Below are 20,483 nucleotides of genomic sequence, written 5' to 3' on the forward strand. Positions count from 1 at the left end.
CCCCCGGGGGCTGTCCCAGGGCTGGGCAGATGACAGAGTGTCTCCTCCATGGGGGCAGAGAGATGGGGGAAGCTTTTGGTTCTGCTTTGGTTTCATACTGCTGTAATGGTCACTGAAATCCAGCAAAGGTGTTTCTGGCAGCCATGGGTCAGGGTGGCTGCACTCAGTTGCTCCTTCAGAAGGCCTGAGGACATGAGGAGAGTCCAGCAGTCTGAGAAACTTTTAGGAGTCTTTTCTTTCCTGGTATTGCCCTGTAACATAATTTCTGTCTCTTTCCTCCTTGCATCCTTTTCTCCCACCTAAATTTTGGGGAACCCCATTCCCATCCCAGCAGCATCTCTGTCCTTTTCCATTAGGGACACCGTGGGGCTGTTGAGGTCTGGCTCCAAAGAATGCAGGGATAAAGTTGGTTCTCTTTAATATCTGGCAGAGGGAGATTTCCTTTGTTTTTTTTTATTTTTTTGGGATTGGTTTTAAGTTTAAAGTCAAGAGCAGTTGTGCCTTGGCTCTGCTTTGACCAACCAGCAGCAAAGAGGTAATCTTGAAAGGATATGAAAGGTTTAATAATTTTAATTTTGTTTTTATTAAAGTTGGTTGTGACTGTTTTCCTGTGCCCCTGGTGAAGGGGGGTAGCAGAAACCTCCCCAGACCCTGGAGCTGGTGAAGCAGCAGAGGGAGGGAAGTGCCAGGCTGGGGAGCACCCAGCCAGGGCAGGAATCCCAAAAACCCTTCCCACTCCAGCACCACTTGTCCTGGGCAGCTCATGGCTTTCATTAAGCACAAAGAGAGGAAGCTCTGACAGCTGACTTGTTCTAGGATGTTTTTCTTGTTAGACTGCATCTTAAAGCCCTTTCCACTTAGGAAAAGTAAAGGAGGAAGTATCACCAGATGCTGCAGTACAACACCATGAGGCTCCCAGTCCCTCTTCTCCTCTGCTTTTTTCTCTGTATTCAAGCCAACTCCAGAGCCAGACTGAAGCCCAGCTGTCAGAGCTCAGCATCTCCCTGAGCTCCATTTCCCTTGGGACTCAAGAGTGGCATCCCTGTCTCTTGGTACCCTGTCCCTGAAGCTCTGCTGTCGATGCCCAGTGCATGGTGCCCACTGCACCTTGTGCTTCTCTTGCCTGTTTCTCTTTCCCCCTTTCTCCTGCACAGATTTAGAACAGGGAACTCTTCTCCTGAGGACTTGGAGGTGGTTGTTGCAGCGGTGCAGGTCAAAGACTGAAGGTGTCTCCCTGTAGGGGTGAATCAGTAAAGCCTGGAGGGCACTGTGGTCCCAGGCTGTGTTGGTAGATGTCCGTGTGAGTGACCTGGGATTCACGCTGGTGAAGATCCCATCAGTGCAGCCATGCTGCTTCTGTCCCAGCCTCACCCCTGCCCAGGGGCTGTGTCTGACCCAAAGCCCTTGCTTTGACCGTCTGGGGACATGAAGAAACCCTCCAGAACACCTTAGACACGTGCTCCAGCAGCTGTTCCTCCACTTTCAGCCCTGATTTTTGATGTTTCTCTCATAGACTGTGTTGCAGCAGCTCATACCCAGCACCTTCCCACAGCTCTGACTCCCGTAGCTATTGCTGAGCTTCTGCTCTCTCCCTTGCTGTGGTACTGGGCTTCCAGTTAAATATCTCTAAATGGACATGCCCCTCCTGTGTTCCCAGGCTAATGAGTTGAAAGAGTTGCCTCTGCTGTTCTTGGTGTTTTAGTTTAGAGTCTCTTCTCGTGTTCCACTGCTGAGCTGAGAGGGGCTGGAGCTTCAGCACAGAATTCCGAGGGTACCTCAGTACCTGTTCCCTGCTGCCGTGCCCAGTGACCTGTGCCCAGTGACACCCGGGCTGGGCACACTGGCAGCAAGGAAAGGTCACTCATGTTCAGCTGGGCACAGGCTTTGTGTTCAGAGGCAGCAAGGATGTTTGACTGGTTTGTGAGTGGAGCAGGGTGGGAGCTGGAGCAGCTGCTGTGCCTTCCTGGTTGGAGCCTGCTGCCACTGAACTTGCCCATTTGGAGTCACAGGCTTCATTGTCCTGTGCCAAAGATGCACTTGTTTATAAAAGCTGATACAAGTCTAGAGGCTCATGCCCAGCACTGTAAGGGAATGTCCTTGCAGGGCATCAGCTCCTTTCCTGCTTCTTCTGCCTTCTCCCTGCCGTGGTTCTCTCAGCTCACTCTGCTGCAGGAGCTCATGCCCGATGGTTTTGAACGGGCAGGACTGAAGGAGGAGCCCCCCTGCTACTCAGACCTTGCCATGCAAACCCAATGCACTGCCCAAAATGAAAAAGTGCTTTCAGACCTCTGTTCAGAGGAGATGTTAGGAAAACAGGAAATGCTCTTCTCCTCCTCAGCTCTGTAGGTTGTGGATTTAATTGCAAGAGATACACAGCCTGGGTTCTGAATTGAATTCCTTTTTCTCCATACAAGCCATAAGCAGAATGAGATTCCATACATTATCAGAGGGATGATTTGTGAAACAAGGTTTTGCAGAGCTGGCTCAGGCTGGCAGTGACCCCTGGCCTGGCCCACTCCAGCATTCCCACTGCTGGGTGTGCATGTTGGACCAGTCTGCTCCTCTGTGTGTCTGTACTTCTGCCGTGCACTTGCTTCCTGTCCCTTCTGCGAGGTCTATTGATCCTCTGGTGATGACATTAACATCCTCAGAGCTGCCTGGGAAGGAGCTACCACATGCATTTATTTTTCCACTAAAACTCTGAGATTGGCTAATAACGTGCCTGTCAGCACCAGTGTCCTGCCTGCTCTGACTGCTTCAGAGGGAAATCTGGGGACCCATAAACAAATAATAACCTACCCAAATCGAGGTCTCATCCTTGTTCCTACTAAAATTCATTTCATGCCCTTAGGCAAGAAAGTGTCTCTTTCTTCCAAATACTCAGTTTGCTTTTCTGAGTTGCACATCTCGATGCCTTTGCCATATATTTTGTTTTGACCTCAATGATTTCTTGAGGCCACAAGTTCCAAAGGTTAATAGGGAGCTCTATGAGAAATTATTATCCATATTTGCTTCCAATTTGCATTTTTTTCCGTTTTCCTTGTCAGTCCTTCCAAGAGTGGTGAGTGAGGGCAGCAGTGTTGGTCTGACTCCACTGAACCTTCACTTGGATGCTCCTGTGAAGGCACCTTCAGCTCAAAGAGCCTGAGCCCTCTCCTGCTCTGTGTTTCCTGCTACCCCTTTTCAGGCTTGTCATTCATGTGTGGTCACTTCATTGAACAAATAGCAGAGGTTTGGGTGTTCTGGCTCTGTTCTACACGTGTTCTTTCTCCCCTGTCAGCGTGTCAGGTGTAGGTTTGCACACCCCAGACATCCCCACTCAGTGCCCTCTCTGCCCCAACCCCTAAACGTCAGTGTCACTCTGGGATGGTGTGTGGGGCCCTGAATGGCCCCTGAATCTCCCCAGGGTTGGGGTTAGGGCAGCCCAGGGGCACAGCCCGCTGTGATTTCCCATCCCTGTGTTCCCTTGTGCAGTCCCTGCCGCCTTCTCTGCGAGCAGCTCTTGCTTTGGTTACCAATTAAGCTGAAGCATTCTGGCCTTTTCCATCCCCCTTTCATGGTGATGAAGGTTGAATTAGGGCTGAGTGTTTGGGATTGTTCCTTGGCCTCCACTGCTACTTTGCTGCCTCCTTTGTGGCCAAACAATGGGATTAATTTGGCCTTTGCCAGCCGAGCTCAGCCCAGCCGTTCCACTTCACTTGCGCCGCCAGCTCTGCTGCCCAGCACCGGGGCTCGGGTGTGAGTGTGTGAGTGTGTGTGTGTGCAGGGTCACTGTGCCGTGTCTGGTGTTGGATGGCAGCGCCAGGGTCCTGCCAGGCGAGGTGACACCGCTGCCAGGCCAGCCCTTGGCAGCCCCTTCCCCGAGCACAGCTTGGCAAGGACGAGCCTTGCCGTACCTAGCAGGGGCTCACGGGCTCCTGCCTCCGAGGGGTAATCATGCAGGCATAAATTCGGAAAGTTGCTAAGCTATGAGCAGTCTTATGAGCATTAAAAGTGTCCTCTTTGCCAGAAAGGTCATTCATAACTTGGCTGCGCCGCTGATGTACAGTCAGTGATATTGATTGATTAATGTATAAAAAGCACCAAATCCATTTGCTTCTGTGAAAGAGAATAAAGTGCAGTCGACTCTCTCTTTATTTTCACCTCATCCTTTTGTTTGAAGGACGTTTTTTTTTCTCTTTTTGTTTTGCCAGCTAGGTTTAAGGGGGTTACAAAAAGCCAGTTTCTGCCAAGTAATGCGTTCACAAAGGGAACATTGATTCACATCAGTGTCGCTTGAATTACCCTTAAAGGTTTGCCAAGGAGTTGTTCTTATATTAACCTTCTGTTCATCAAAGACGAAATAAATAAATAAGTCATAAAATCAGCTTCACTGCCCGTGCTGGAGTTGGATGCAAAACAGGAATTTCTCCTGTTTGGAATTTGTGCTCCAGGTGCTGCACCTTGGCCCCTCTCCCCAGGCTCTTGGCCTTTTCCCTCCTGCAGAGCTGTTCCCCCTAGGCCCCAGTCTTAGCTGGGACAAGTGTTGATGATTTTAGGGAGGGGGGCTCCTGCAGGGGAATATTTTCAGAAGGATGTTGTATAAAAAGTTGATTTAATCATTGGAAGCATAACTAGAATGATTTCTGTGCAGGACAGTGAGACCCAAGGCATTCTGCCCTGGCCAGGGTCGGCATTCTTCTCCTTCACCCAAGGTCTTGTTTGTTTTTCTGGACTTCTTTTGGCCACTGGTAATTAATCAGGTGTTGTTCTCATTTTCCTCTAGTTAATTCTGAAATGGGAGGTACCTTGGTGCCCGTGGAGCTTTGTGCAGCAGCATCTCACCTTCCTCTGTCTGTGGTGCACTGGCCCTGTCCATGCCCATCCCAAGGTGCCCGTGCCCCTGTGTGGGCAGTGAGGGGCTGCAGGTGTTTGTTCTTTGGTGGATGGCTGGCCCATGAGTGAGTCCCAGAGGTGGCTCCTCTGCAGCAGGAGCCCTCCTGCTTTCCTCAGTGCTGTTTAACCGAGCCTCTGCGTTTTCACTGAGTCCCTGTTCCAAAACTGCAGTGCTGTTCTGTGACATTTCTTCTCTAGAGCAGGAGTTTCTTTGGTTTTACTCTGCATGTCAGGCAGCTGTGTCCATCACACTTAGCCAGCAAACAGAGTTTGGAAATCAGCTTCCCTTGGAAACACCTCTGCACCAGGTGTCCCCACCTGCCTGTCACAGCCCACCAGCCCCAGCACAAGAGCCATGGCAGCCCTTGGCTTCTCCATGCCATTTCAGATAGCCTGAGCCATCCCACCACAGGGGATGCCCTCACTCTTGGCTTCCAGCCTGGCTGCATCTGGGGGGCTCCTGGGCTCCTGAAGCACTGGCTGGAGGCACAGAGGAGCTCAGCTCCCCAGTGGTGCTGAGGCTGGGAGCACTGTGGGTGAGCAGCCAGCAGTGCCCATGGTCCCATGCACCAGTGCTGTTCTGGTGGTGCTCAGTGCTGCTCTTGCAGCGCTGCTCTGCACTGGTGCATGAGCCCACGGGTACCTGAGGTGCCACAGCCTCCTCAGTGCTGCCAGCCTGGCACTTGTATTCCAGTGTCTCTTCCTGGTGAGCAGTGATGGTGATCACCCTGCCAGCTGGGAGGGTGTGCCAGCAGAAGTGGCCGTGTGCAGGATCCCTGCAGGATTTCCTCACCTGTGTCCCTGCCTCCTGGTGCAGGTGCTGTGGTGGGCCCTGCACCTTGTGCTGCCTGTGCCACATCCCCAAGGGGCAAACCCCCAAACCCGGGCAGGGCTGGCAGCAGGGCCTGGCACCTTGCCCTCCCAGGAAAAGCCTTTTCCCCCGTGACTGCTGTACAATCCAAAGGGAGAATCCCCCCATTTTTTAATCTTTTTCTGTGATTGTGGGAGCAGTGCAGCCGGCCGAGGCCCCCTCCCCCTCTGGCGAGGCAGTGAGGATTGGATCAGATGATACGGAGTGTGCATGCTGAGAATGAATCCATTTTCTCTCCTCCATCTCCCCAGAATAAATTAGAATTTGCCTGATTTAATAAAATGGCTTCATCTCTCTGCCATCTTTCCTATCTCCCATGTGTTCCATCCCCACCCCCACTGCAGAAGAATAGGTCTGGCCTGTGCTGGCTCCTGTTTGGGGTTAGTCAGCCCTGCACGCCCCGCCTGCCCACGGCTCTGCCCAGGACAGCGCAGCATTTGTCCCCGTGTCTCCATTTCCTTATTGTCCAAGGCAGTGGCTGTAATTGCTGTTGAGGTCAGTGTAATTTACTGTCCATCTGTCATAAACCTGCCCTGGCCAGGGATGTGACTGCCATGCAGAGTGTGTGGGGCAGGGAGGGGCTGGGCACAGGGCTTTGCCCCAGTGCCCTGCTCTGTAAGGCGTGTGAGCCCATGGAGCCGGGCTGAGACCCCGAGGAGGGGGCTGAATTTAGGGGGTTTCACTGCAGCCAAACCTTCTCCTCCGGCCTGGATCTGGTGCTTTAATTCCTGTTTCCTAGGCTGATTTTTTCCTTTCCGTTCTGACACTAATTGCACCAGGCGCGTTGGGAGTGGCGGCTGCTGAGCGGTACCAGCTAAATGTTAAGAAAGGTTTTAAAAACAGACTGAACTCTTCCTTAATGAGGCTCAATCGTGCTCTCCTCCGGGTGGTTTTGTTTTGCTGATCTGTCAGTTTTTCGAGGATTTAATTGCACTTTTTTCATATTAGTCTTTGAAATGGGGCTAAGCAGCTTTCTCTAAAATGCAACACAAAAAGGAGAGATGGTTCCCTATTTTCTTGCTTGCTTTCATCACTCCAGGATCATCATCTGCCACTGGCACCTGGGACCCCGCAGTAGTAAAGAATAAAATACGTGGGAGCACAAGTGAAGGGCAGGCTGCCCTGCTGTGGTGGCCCCACAAAAGCCACCCACTGGAAGCCCTTGCCAGTGGCTCCCTTTGCCTCCTAGCTCCTCTGGCTGTCTCCAGTTGGGTTCCTACTCATCCTGCTCATAATCCTGGAAGACCTTTCTAATGTTGTGTTTGAAGGGAGACGCAGGAGGCGAAGGCTGAACTGGCTTGTCCAATTTCCTGCAGAAGTGACACAAAAATGAGTCAGAACCAAGCGATGCTGTGACGCTCTGGAAGTGGTCGTAGTCACCTGGAGCAGCAGAGCTTGGCAGAGCCTCTGGAGGCCTCTGAGCGCTGGCCCTGCTCAGAGCCAGGCTGGCCAGAGCTGTCTGTGCCGGGGTCTGAAGCATCCCCAAGGTGTGGAGACCCCCAGGCTCTCGGGGTCCCCGTGTGCAGCTGCTGCGAGCCCGGGGCAGGGGTGCAAGCAGCTGATGTGGGGATGGGAGGAGGCAGGAGAGCGCCGGCAGATGTGTCTGTGAGGCTATTATCTTTATGGCACCGAGCAAACATGTTTGGAGCAATCAGCACGGAATTGTTAATGGCTTCACTTGCTGGGGCTCTCCTCTCGGGACAGGTTGCAGAGAGAGCAGCCGGGGCTGCGCAGGCGCCGCCCTGCCCGCACCGCTTTAACCAGGGCTTTGTTCAGCACGCAGGCACAAAGCTGCTGCCGGCCTTCCTCGGGATGCTCGTCAACAACAGAGCACTGAGAGCTCCAGGCCGCCCAGCAGTCACTCTCTCTCCTTAGCCCGCAGTTTACTTTCACGTTTCTTTGCAATTGCATTTCTTATTTTTCTACTTTTTCTTCCTTTCCTCTAGCTTTCTTTTCCTCTTTCTTCTTTTTTCATGTTTATCCCTTAAATATTTCAGTCTCTTACTTCTCATCTCAGCCTGACGAAGCCTGTCTTTTTCTCTTGTTCCAATGTGTGCCTGCCTCCCTCTGAGCTCCCAGCACACCTCTCATGAGGATGTAAAATCTAAGAACCAGATCTTTGAGATTTCAAAATAAAATAAAAGTAAACTCTGCTTTAAAAACACTTTAGCAGGAAAGCCAGGCTAATTGTAAATCAATGAGTCTTAAAATGCAGCATTGATCTCCAGTTAGAAGTTTGAAGGGGAAAGCAGTAATTACTGTACTGAAGGTAGATTTTTTTTTTTTCTCTTAGCAAGTTCTGGGCAGAAGGAAGGCTCATTAGGGCAGCTCTTCAGAATCTGAGTAATTAGTTTAAAAAGTACTTTTGTGGTGTTATTCCCATGGCTAGAAATTATTGGAGTCTTCACAGATTTATAGTTCTGCTCTGATAAAGTTTGATTTATTATTGTGTTCGGTGGGGAAGATCCTTCCTGCACAATCACTTGGGTGAAGATCTGGAGTGGGGATCAGGCCAGGAAGAATTGCTGTGGGTGCACAGGGGCTCTTGCCAGCAGGGCAGCCTCAGCCCAGCAGGGTGGGATTTGAGCTCTTTGTGGGCATCCTCTGGCCAATACCCCAAAAGGAAACAGAGCAGAGAGCTGAGAATCAGAGCAGAGGCTTTTACTCCTTGTGAGCATCACTGGCTCCTGTCCACTTACCTGCAAGCCCCTTCTTGCTCATGGGGGAGTGGCTCGGGTGTCTCAGTCTGCATCATGCCATGACCAGCTCTGGGCAGTTTCATGGGGCCATCCCCTGTGCCACCCTCCTCAGGAAAGCAGGACTGGGCTGCCAAGGCTGTCAGGCTCACATAAGCCCATGGCATTTCTCCATGGGTTTTCCAGCTAATTCCTCCCATGAGCAGTGTGATCCTGCTCTCCTTTTCCAGGGTGAGGCAGAGGAAGTGGCTGCAAGCACCACCTGGGATGTGGCTGCAGCCTCATGTGACACGCTCTTGGTTTGCTCTGGGAGGTGGGATAGGGCACAAGTATGCAGGGCTGGTTGCTCCCTGACAAAATCATGCTAATTTGGGGAACTGACCCTGGAATTAGCATGAATCCATATGCAGGAAGGCTTTGTGGCGTGGCTGGTGAGCCCGTGTGTCCTTGGGGAGCAGGTTTGTGCTCCTGCCAATCCCCAGCGTGTTCAGTCAGGATGGTTGCACAGTCTGGCTTGTCAATCCCATACCTCTGGCTGTGGCTGTTCCTACTCGCCAGACTTGATAAATATTTTCACAGAAATGATTCAGTTTGCAGGGACTGTCATAGATCTGATTCTGCAGCAGAGGAAAGGGGAAGGTCTCTGGAGGCAGAAAACCCTTGTGTGGCAGAAAGCCTGCTGGGAAGTCAGCTCAAGAAGAATTAGAAACCCTTTAAATAAATGCTTACTTGACATGACTCTGTCTCCCCCAGTCTAACAAGCAGGGAAGCGAATGGCAGCCGCTGGCCAGAAATTGATTGCATTAATTGATATGCCAATAAGAGAGCTTGTTACATCCGCCATTGGTTAGGAGGCCGGCTAACAAGTCCCGCTGATCAATGGAACCAATAAAGATTTCATCCATTAATGAGCAACATGGTAATTAATGTTATCCATAAACCAATTAGCCTGGGTAGCTAATGTGCTGGTTAGCACAGTGAGTGGTGGAGCCGTGGGTGGGCACAGCCCGGCTGGTGCACGGGGGACATCACCTCTCCTGTACAAAGGAGACACCATCACCTCCTCTGTGCAGAGCAGACACCATCACCTCCCTGTGCAGAGCAGACACCATCACCTCCCCTGTGCAGAGCAGACTCCATCACCTCCTCTGTGCAGAGCAGACACCATCACCTCCCCTGTGCAGAGCAGACACCATCACCTCCCTGTGCAGAGCAGACACCATCACCTCCCTGTGCAGAGCAGACTCCATCACCTCCTCTGTACAGAGCAGACACCATCACCTCCCCTGTGCAGAGCAGACTCCATCACCTCCCTGTGCTGAGCAGACTCCATCACCTCCCTGTGCAGAGCAGACTCCATCACCTCCCCTGTGCAGAGCAGACACCATCACCTCCCCTGTGCAGACTCCATCACCTCCCCTGTGCAGAGCAGACCCCATCACCTCTCTGGTGCACAGGGGACATCAGGGACATCACCTTCCCAGTGTGGAGGGAAACGTCCCCTCTCCAGTGCAGCAGCTCGCTCACTCTGGGCCTCCCAAAGCCAGGGAGCTGGGACAGTGGCTGGTGGGATAGACCACATTGCTGGGAAGGGGCATGCTTCTCTAGATTTTCAATACACTTTCAATTATTTCTTTCACTTTTTGGAACCTTTGTGTAGTACACAGGCACCTTTCCCACTCCTTTTATGTTTTTGGAGATGCTCAGGTTTCTGTAACTTGAGTTCCTTGGTGTAAGGCAGCATTTGGGTTCTTGCTCTGTCTCTGGGAAGCTCCTGGAGCCCCTCGACCTGTCACCAGCCTCAGATGCTGCTGTCACAGCCCTGCACTGGGCTTTCCCACACCACCAGTAGCAGCAAAGATGTTAGCACAGCTAACACAGTGTGTAGGCTGCTGCCTAAATCCCCTTGCCAGGGGCTTGCCCCAAGTGGCAGCACCACTGTGGCATCAGGGCTGTCCGTAGGGATCAGGACAGGAGGTGCAGGAGCAGCCCCAGGCCCTGGGCAGCATCAGTCCCACAGACTCCACTGTGGAGTTACCTTGGATATTGTTGGATATTGACCCTGGGAGACCCCTTGTGGATTCCCTAATTGAAAATTAATACCGGATCAATGCCATGGGCAATTTGCATATTGATCATAAACAACTTTGAAGGCACCAAGTGTGTGCTGGATCGATGCTCTGTGGAGCAGGCTGCAGGAGGGTCCCCGTGCTGTGCCTCTGCTCCTGCTGCAGGAGCTGGCTGCAGGGGCTGGGCAGGGGTGGTGTGTGCCAGCCTGGGGCACAGCCTTTTCCTGGGGCTCTCTTTGGATGGGGCAGGAGGGGATGGCCTGTTTGTTTGCTTATTTTAAACCAAATGGCCACGGCTCAGAGGCATCCCAGAGAGCAGGGGATATCACCCTGTCCTGGGCACTGCCCTCCCTCTGCTGCCACGTGCAGCCTGGCACTTCCAAGAGAGGGTTCCAAAAGCAGAGGTGCTGTTTTTCTGAGGACATCAGAAGGGAGCTTGACAGTGATTTTTCCCTGGCATTTTCATCTTACATTTGCTCTATGAGGAGCATCTTACGTTTGCACTGTGTATTTAGGCTCTTCTCTGTCTGCTCAGGATGTTCACCAGTTATTTCAGAATGGTTTTGGGCTGAAGGGAACAAATATTTGATATCAAACTCAAACCCAAAACACTGAATCTGAAAATCCATAACTCATCCTTGGAAGTTTCTGGCACAGAGGGATTCCTGTGAGCATGGAGATGAAGCATGTCCTGCATTACCTGCCCCTCCACACGTGTGTGCAGCACAAGGCAGCACCTCCCAGCCTGCAGGGAACCAGCTCTGGGCTGGCCACAGAGCACAGGGAGCAGAGAGAGGGCAGGACTGCAGACCCACATCCCAAAGTTGCACGGATTTTGGGAGCAGGCAGCAGCTGCAGGAAGTCTCTGTGCATCTGATTAGTGCATTACAGGGCTTTCATTGACTCGCCTGTGCTGTGCTGATGAACTGAGGCTGGGGACAAGCGCCTGTAATTGAGAGAAATAAATTCTTATCACAGGCCTCTGCTGGAGTCACCACCTGTGCATGTGCCTTGCCCCAGGTTCCAGGAGCGGATCCAGTCCCCAGAGCACCTGATGTGCCCTTGTTAGTGGGAAGGACTGACTAGTGCCAGGCTCAGGGGCTGCAGACACCCAGCACCATCCCGGGGTGCTGCAGGGTTCTGTGTGCCCAGTCCCTCCCTGGCCATGGGCTGGCAGCCTGAGAGCCACCAGTCCCCTCACTGGGAGCTGCTCTGTGCTCTTCCCTTTTTCTTGGTCCTCTGTTTCACATGGGAGCTGGAGCAGCCATTCTCTCTTGTTACCTGGGATCTGATGACTAGTGGAAGATCCTTCCCTGGTGTGTCAGGAGTCATGGGCATCACTGGGGAAAGGCCTTTGTGATGCTGCAAAAAAAACAAGAATGAAGGTATAATTTCCTTGAAAAGAAAATCCTCTACTGTTTTAAATTAAAAGGGAAAAACCAGAAGTGTAGGGTTGGCAGGGCTGTGCAGCTCATTGTGGTGCAAGGCTGCAGTGCACAGCTCTGTCCCTGCTGCAGTGGGGCTCTGCTGGGGTCTCACTGCCCCTATAGCCCCCATTGCTGGGTCTCCTGGCTCTCACTGCCCCTATAGCCCCCATTGCTGGGTCCCCTGGCTCTCACTGCCCCATAACCCCCATTGCTGGGTCCCCCGGCTCTCACTGCCCCTATAACCCCCATTGCTGGGTCTCCTGGCTCTCACTGCCCCATAACCCCCATTGCTGGGTCTCCTGGCTCTCACTGCCCCATAACTGTGCCCATTCTCAGGTCCCTGGCCAGGCTGGCTCCCTGAGTGCTGCAGTGGTGGCAGGTGAGGGGAGAGGCTTCACTGGCCGCCCCCTGACCCCCGGGTGCAGCTGAGTGCTGGAGAGCCAGCGCTGGAATTGCAGTCTCTTTCAATTACCCGAGCCAGGAGAGGTGGAGGAGAAGGGGCTGCTGGCTCCAGGAAGCTGAAGTCGCTGCTGCTGAAAGCTCGTTAGTACAAGGGGAAAAGCAATTACGGACGTTTTGCCAGTGCCACTAACCCAGAGGCAGGGAGGAGCAGCCAGGCCAGGCTGTGGCCATCCGTGCTGTCTGTGCAGGGTGATGTGGGACCCCTCGAGCACGCCCTCAGTGCTCTGTGGCTGCAGAGCTGTGGGATGCTCCCCTCCCTGTTCCCTGCAGGTGTTTGTTGTCCGTGCAAGAGCTCACCTGTGTTACCTGTGCTGCAGCAGCCCAAGTGGTGCTGGGTACCAGAGAGCTCTGAGGGTGCTGCCATGGCAGTGAAGGCTCCCTGGGCTGGCAGGACTGCGAGTGGGCTGTGTCCTCGAGGGGCTGCCTCACTGCCATGGCCTCCTTTCTTCTGCACTGAAGTGAGACCACGACCACTCACACCAGAAGCTTTGGGACTGCAGCTCTGCCGGGCTGGGTTTCCTGCCTGCTGAGCCTGCACAGGTACCTGGTGGCACTGAAGTGTCTGTCCAGCCTGGCTGGGGTTGCCCTGTCCCTCTCAGGGCTCCTGGGCGTGCTCAAGCCCCAGCTCTGCAGTCCCCTGCTGCCCTGCCCTGGGTCAGCCCCACTCCCCTCCACTGCCCCATGTCTGTTGGGATCCTGTGGTACAATGGGCTGCTGGGATATTTCAGTGGTCTGTAAACCAGGGCACTGCAATTATGGCTTTCCTAAGTTTTTAGCTGAGCTTAGAAGAACTCCAAACATGCTGAGATTGGGAAACAGTTGGGGAGGGGAAGAAAGAGGGTCAGCAAGACATTAATTAACTTTTCCTTGGAGCAACACCATGGAGAGGGAGAACAGAGTAGGAGTTGTATATTTAAAAAAAAAAACTAAACAGAAAGAGGACATTTTGGTGTTTAATTTAAGTGTGGTTTGTGAAATGATGGGTTAAGGTTGTTGGGAGCTCTCCTGTGCATATTCAGCCCCTAAGGCTAAGCATGAATTAATTATAGCTCATTTTTGTTATAGTTACAGTGTTCTCAAGATGTACCTTGCTGCGAAGTTGCTAAAGTTGGCTATTAACTTCAGCTTGGCATCAGCACTGGTTATGTTTGTGGATCTCCCTGGTTTTTCTGAAGTGAGCTTGTATCCCCAGTTCCTCTGCTTTACTGGCACAGTCTGCTGAGGGCCTGCAGTGCTCTTCTCCCAAGGAAAAAGTGACAGGATGAGGGGAAACGGCCTCAAGTTGTGCCCAGGGAGGCGTAAGTTGTGTATTGGGAAAAATCCCCTCTTGGGAAGGAATGTCCAGCCCTGGCACAGCTACCCAGGGCAGTGGTAGAGTGGCCATCCCTGGCAGGATTAAAACCCACGTGGATGTGGTACTCAGGGACACGGGGCAGTGGAAGCCTTGACAGTGCTGGAGGAGCAGTGGGACTCGATCTTAGAGGGCTTTTCCAACCCTAATGTCTACAAAACCTGCCATTGTCTGCTCGAGTAGTTCCACCATGTGTCTTTAGAGAGGGCCAGGGCTACCTTCCCTCACAGAGTGGGGCTGGGCACCTGTCCTGTGCTCCTGCCTTGTCCCCTCTGCCTTCCAGCTCTTCCATCCTCTTCCTCCCACTGTCCCCTTTGTCTCTGGACCCTTGTCCTGCAGGTCTCTGTGTGGAGACAGCTCTGTCCTCTCCCTGCAGACCTGGAGCTGGAGATGGGCTCTTTTGTTTTGCTGTTTGATCTGTGTTTGTGTTTTTGCATGCATCTCCTTTCCAGCTGATTCCACTTCGGAGCTAGGTTAAACTGTGCAAAATACTGTTTAAAAGAAAAAGAGAAAGGAACTTGTCAAGATGCATTTGTTAGATCACATTTAAAATGAAACAGAATTGAAGGTAGTTTTTGTCCAAGAAAGGGGAGGCTGAAAAGCCGTCAAGCCGCAGGAGAAAGCCCCTCCTTTGTTGTCCTCCTGACATTGAAGTGTAATTTTTCATGGTTATTTGGACTGGAAAATGGGGGGAAAGGGAGAGATGGGCTTGCGATTATTTCCCATAAATGACAACACAATCACATCACGCTCCACTACAAACATGCTCAAGGAATTTGCCTTTTTTTTATGTTTCATGTGTGAAAATAACAGCAAGCTTTCTAGTCCTACTGAAACTAAAGGAGGTTAGTCCCTGTCGGGTTTCACTGGCTTAAAATATAGCCCAGTTGCAAAAAACGTGGACAGCCTTGTTCCTAGGGACTGGGAGAATGGTGATGCTCTCCCAGGGAAGGGGCTCTTGGTTGTGCCTGCTCCATCCCTGGGTGTGTTCAAGGCCAGCTTTGATAGGGCTTGAAGCAACCTGGTCTCGTGTAAGGTGTCCCTGCTTATGTCAGGGGTTTGGAGCAAGATGGTCTTGAAGGTGCCTCCCAAGCCCAAACAATTCTGTGCCTCTCTAATGTCTGTGTCAGCTGAGCACACCACAGTCAGCAGTTTGTCAGGGAAAGCAGCAGAGATGCTCTGGAGTGGAGCTGTCTGGGAAATAAGTGTCACTAAACCAGGGTACCTGTGGTGTTACTTTGTTTTCCTGCAGCCCTTTGTCAGGTGGGACTCAGCCACCAGCTTTGCATCCGGGCTGGAGCTCCGTGGCATTCCTCTTGTGACCTGCTCAGTGCTTTGCAGTGCTTGGATCCTGCTTTTCCTTTCAGTAGGAACGAACAAGCTGATGTGGAGTAATCCCGTTAGGAGCTGGCACAGATGGTGTTGCAGCACAAAGATGCGCTGGGAGTGGGAGCTGAGGTCGGCCCCCATCTGGGCTCCATCTCTGCTCTGGTGCCACAGCAGAGTGCCCTGGGCCATGGGCATGGTGTGAGCTGGGGCTACCTCCCTGTGCCTCTGGTGGCCCTCCCTGAGTCAGCTGCACCAGGCCCTGCACGGTGACCCTGGCACGGCTCGGGGGCAGCTGAGCTCGTCCTGGGCTCTCAGGATTCAGGAGGGCATCGACCACTGGCGACCTCCCTCCTCTGCAGGAACCCAAACCTCTGTACCAGCCCCTGGGGACTCCGTTTTACACCAGCTGAGAGCAGCTGAGCTGTGGGTCAGTGCTGGGCACCCATTGCCATTGGGCTGTGCCCGTGGCCACCGTGCCCAGCCAGCCCTCAGCCCCCCCCCCGACAGCCAGGGTCAGGCCTGCCTTTCTGTCGGCTTTTTTGGCTACTTATCCTGAAAAAAGGAGCGTCAGAGATTCTTTTTGTTCCAAAGGAGAGACCCTGTGTACAATTAAAACTTGTTTCTGGTAAACCTCATTCCAGGAAAGATGAGCTTTTAACAAAAGGCTTTTGACAGCTGCAGGGTATTTCATTTTTTTAATGCCGAATGAAAAATCAATACATTTTTCTAGGTTATACATATTCAGAACAGGCTTGATATTTCCATTATAATGGAAAATGGGTGTCTGCACATCTCGCCTGTCAGAGCTGCACCGCCACATTTTCCAAGCCACTGCTAAATATTTCAAACCTGATTTGATTGTGGTTCATGACAGCTAATGTTTCTCAGCTCTCAAGCCTGCCGGAGGGTGGAGAGGCAGCGCACGCTCTTTGCCATGCCTGCATTTCCACCACCCCAGAAATGCCCTTTATCCCTTCGGATAAGAGATCTGCGTTTGTTAAGGAAAACCTGGCTGGGAGAAGACGAGGTCAGAAATGAGGTCTTGAGCTGTTCAAGCTGCTCTGGATCCCTTCGACGTTTGCCAGCTTCTCCAGCTCTGGAACTTCCTGGGTGTGGGAAGGGCCAGACCTCGGTGGTGTGACCCTGTGTAACTGCATGTGGCAGTTTGGGTCCATTTTGGTGTGTGGCTGAGTCAGAGGTTCCCTGACCTCTGCAGAAGTCAGATACTTGTGATTTTCCAGACTCTTCTCCTGCTCTTCCGCCTCCTCCCCCCTCCCTGCCCTCCATTTAGTGAATGGTTTAATTTTAAATTAAAAGGAAATACTGCTCTCTAAAATGATTTATTCATGAAGGAAGCAAAGACTCTGCCTAGGATTTTGTGTGGGGCAGGTGGATTGGGATGGAAGAGCAGCTCCTTTGGCTCCAGGGGCTACAATTCTGTGCTCTCAGTGTTGACCTGAGCCTGAGTTGGAAAATTCCTTTTGAAAGTTCTTAATAAAGTGCCATGGACTCAGGGATGGAGCTCTGGCATGGGAACCCGTGCACAGGGTGTGTTGTTTGGATTTCCCAGGGACATGATTCCCCCATACAAACCCTACAGCAGGAGCTCTTGCACCTCTGAAGGGCAAACAGCTTTTGGGGAGGAAGGGTCAGGGGGTGGCAGAGGTCATGGTGGTTTGGAGCTCCGTGTCCTGCTGCCCAGGGCTCGTTCAGCCTCAGGAGCTGGTGCAGGGCTGTCCTGCCCCCTGTGCTGCAGTGGGTGCAGTGGCCATTCCCGGGGCAGTGCAGGGCTCTGGCCGTGCAGTGTGACTCAGTTTGGTGTGCAGTGCACTGAGGGAGGAGCAGACCCTTCCGTGCCACCTCTGCTCTGGCCTTGTTCTCAGAGAGGGGTGCCCCAGAGGAGCACAGGGCATGGCTGGGTGCTTCACTCAGGTGTTTGCTTTCCTGCCCTGCACCCCAGGTGCTCTCTGTGGCCCAGTGGCTCCCTGTGGGTCAGAGCCCAGTGCAGCACACAGAGCCAGCCCAGGCGGGCTGTGGCACAGCCAGGCTGAGCACGGTGGGCAGAGCAGCCCCAGCCCTGCAGAGAAGGCTGCTGGAAGGGGATCCCGAGGCAGGTGGGGTTGGTGCTCCCCCTCCCCGGGGCTCTGTGCCTGGGCCCTGGCAGCGAGGAGCTGGGCAGGGATGGCCCGAGGAGCGACCCGAGCTGGTTCAGAGCCTCCCTGCATTGATGTCTTAGACTCTGCTCCCTTCCCATCCTGCCTTACAAAAAATACTTTTGAGAAAAAAAAGACAGCTCAGGGTGGAGCAGGAGGAGGGTTTGCAGCTGGATCTGCTCCCTGCCCTGTGCCTGGCAGAGGGTGCTGAGCCAGGAGCAGTTTGTGTGCTCAAGGGGAGCGTTCCTGGTGCAGGGCTGTGGGTGCTCATTGCCAGAGATGTGGGGGCTCCGTCCAGCCTGGTGGTGCTGGATGGACACAAGGAGCTGCAGCCCAGCCGTGCTGGGGACTTGCTGTTTGTAGCCTTGTTTTTTAATCATTTTCTCCCGTTATTGGTATTCATAGCTCACATTTTTCCGGTTACTGTCAGCCTGGGCTTTCATCCATTTTAAAGAGCTATTTTTTCCCTTGTTGATGATGATGATGGTATAAAGACAGATGGTGTAACTGCTTATGAATGTCCTATTTTATTCCCCTCGAACCAGACAGCACACTGGAAGACACGTATTATTTCCACATGCTCAGGTTAGAGCCCAGACAGCGGCTGAGCCTGGCTCGCCCTTCCTCTTCCTCCCATGCCGATGCTGACACCTCCGGGTCGCAGCTGGGAGTGCTGCTGCACCGGGAGCCCTTTGTTCAACAGCCGGGCTGGGGCTGGGGGCTCTGAGCTGGGGCAGCACGATGGGGGAACAGGGCCAGGGCAGTGGGCTCTGGGCTGGGGGCCGTGGGCAATGGGGGCCATCTCCTCACACTGTCCAGGGGGCTCAGGAGCACCTGAGCCAGCAGAGAATGGTTAAAATGATGATTTAAATTAAATATAAAAACCCATTACCAAAGGTTTTAATAAAAACAGCTAAAACCTGCTTCCACGGCAGCTGCCCCAGCTGAAGGGACACCCTTGCCCTGTGTGAAGTGGTTTGAAAGCACCAGGGTCGTGGGGTTGGGGTGGGGATGGTTTGTTGTGTTTTTTTCCCTAGAGCGGGAAAAAGATTGGAATTTTAATTTCTGAAATGTGAACCCAGCCGCTGGTTTCACAGCCCTTCTCCCAGCAAACTTGAGCACTGGGCTCTCGTGGCACAGTGCCCATCTCACCCCTCCACCAGTGATATGTCTTTCTACACGTTGGACGCCTTTGTCAGTGCTGCCACCCATCTCCCCTCTCGCTCCCAGTTCAGGCTGTCATATCCTCAGAGGGCACTGCTGAGTGTATGCAAGCTGCTAATGTATACTTTTAATCTGAATTTCTAGCCCTTTGTTAGGGGGAGGATGGGAGTTGGTGCTTGAACCCGTTAGGTAAATCTCAGGGTTGCATGGGTTCATGGGGTTTACCATGACCAGCTCCGAAGAGCTTGGGATGGGGATGAGGAGGAAGGATGAGGCTGAAGGTGCTGGAGGCTCTGGTCACTCCCTTATGCTTCTGCAATCCCTGACATGGCTGGGTAGAACTTCATTGTGCAGACAACCCTGTCACTGTACATGACATCTTAGGGGACCTCAGGTGGTAGAAGTAGGCAGGGTTCTTCATTTTGCCTTCATCTCTCAGTTCTTTACAGTTTTCTGTCTTGACCAGTAAGCAGATGTGTGGGAGAGCACTGGGTGAGGCTGATACCTGCCACCCAATGCTTGTGCACAGCCTTAGCTCTTGCTCTTACTCATTGGCAGCTGCCTGTTCTTCTGTTCTGCCTTCCATGTCTGTGTCACACTTTGTGCTTTTCTTGTTTCAGAAGAACCCAGTGAAGATGTGGAAGGGCCCAGTGAAACAGCTGGCGATGCTGAGGAGCCTGCCAAGGAGCAAGAGAGTGGAGGGGACAAGGACCAGAGTAAATGGACAGGTATGATTGTGTGATGTTTGGTCCCTTGTTTTCTTTAAATCCAGGAAAAGGAGGTGGAAAAATCAGTGGTCCACAAACCCCTTTTTAGCTGACCACAACGTGGCAGTGCCAGTGTGACAGACGTGTCATCTCTGTGAAGGCTTTGGGTGTAGCTTCTTGGCACACTCAATAGTTTGAGTTGTGGTGGCTCTAAGGCCCAGGCTGGCACTGGCCCATGGGTGCTCTGGGACTGCACCTGGGCAGTGACAGTGAGGATCCACAGCTGGGACAGGAGGAGGGAGAAGGGGATGGCCCCTCCTGCCAGCAGCCAGCCCGAGGTTGGATTAAACATATCGTTTGATGATTGTGTGATTGTCCCACTCTGGACAGGGCCATCCCTCTTCCACCCTCACCTGGCCCTTGCTGACCACTTCATCCTGGGTCCAGAGCCCGAGGTGCTGAAGGTGGCACTCATTTTTCTTGGCCCAGGACACAGCAGTTGTGGCTCCAGGTCCCATTTGGTTGGCAGGCTCAGCATTGGTCCGTGCCATGCCTCAGTCTGCACAGAGACTTTTCCTGCAGGCACAGAGACCTTTCTTCTCCTGCTGCCTTTGTGGTTGCCTCGTGGTGAGCCCAGACACAGATACTCTGTCTTACCTTGTCTTCCCAAAATGGACAGTTACAATCTCAGCCATCTCAGTCTCAGTCAATGGAAGATGTGTCCTAACTGGTGAGGAGAGCAAGCTGGGCCCTGTGGGCTGTTGGATTTTTGCTCTCAGTGTGGGCTGCACTGCTGAGGTTGCTCTGTGTGTTCCTTCCCATCTCAGACTGATTCTTAACCCAGAAATGCAATTTGGTTTGGCTGTAGGTGGTTTTTAGTCTCAGTTCGTTGTGTGGGGTTGTGTGATCTTAAGCACAACCACGTTGTGAAGTGTCACAGACAGATGTAACTATTGTTTATTGATTAAATATCTTCAGGGGTAAATAGTTCTCTTTACCCAAACCTGAAGAACTTTAAAAGGCCAGTCTGTGTGCAAAGATCATGTCTCGAAATATGTAAGGAGAAATTAGGAGCCAACTTTTTAAACCCATTTCTGTCTCTAAATCTCTGAAACTCTGAGTCTGGATGGTTGAATTTTTTCACCTTGCCAGTGAAATTTCTAACCCAGCGTTTGTGAGCCAAGCAGCACATCAGAGATGGGAGATCACCATGGGGTCTGCAAAGGGAAATGTGTGTGGAGAGCACAGAGTGGATGTGTGAGCCCATGGAGTGTGGGACCAGCCTTGTGCCAGCCCAGGTGTGTGTGATGTGCTGGCACTGAGCTCAGGCTGCTTCCAAACATGTAACAGCACCACCCTGAACTTCCAATTTAGAGCAA

General features: G+C 52.6%; 1 protein-coding gene across 2 annotated transcripts in view; it reads left to right on the forward strand.

Moving 5' to 3' along the window:
• ZFHX3 (zinc finger homeobox 3) overlaps nucleotides 1–20,483 on the forward strand; it is a 370,752-nt gene that overhangs the window by 321,651 nt on the left and 28,618 nt on the right. The window contains exon 8 of one of the 2 annotated variants that reach the window (XM_014889524.2): nucleotides 19,018–19,125. In XM_014889524.2, the coding sequence (XP_014745010.2) occupies nucleotides 19,018–19,125 (108 nt within the window). The remainder of the gene's footprint in view (nucleotides 1–19,017; nucleotides 19,126–20,483) is intronic. The other variant, XM_088172183.1, reaches the window with a different exon arrangement.

Source organism: Sturnus vulgaris, chromosome 12 (assembly GCF_052056855.1).
Source record: "Sturnus vulgaris isolate bStuVul1 chromosome 12, bStuVul1.hap1, whole genome shotgun sequence".
NCBI lineage: Eukaryota > Metazoa > Chordata > Aves > Passeriformes > Sturnidae > Sturnus > Sturnus vulgaris.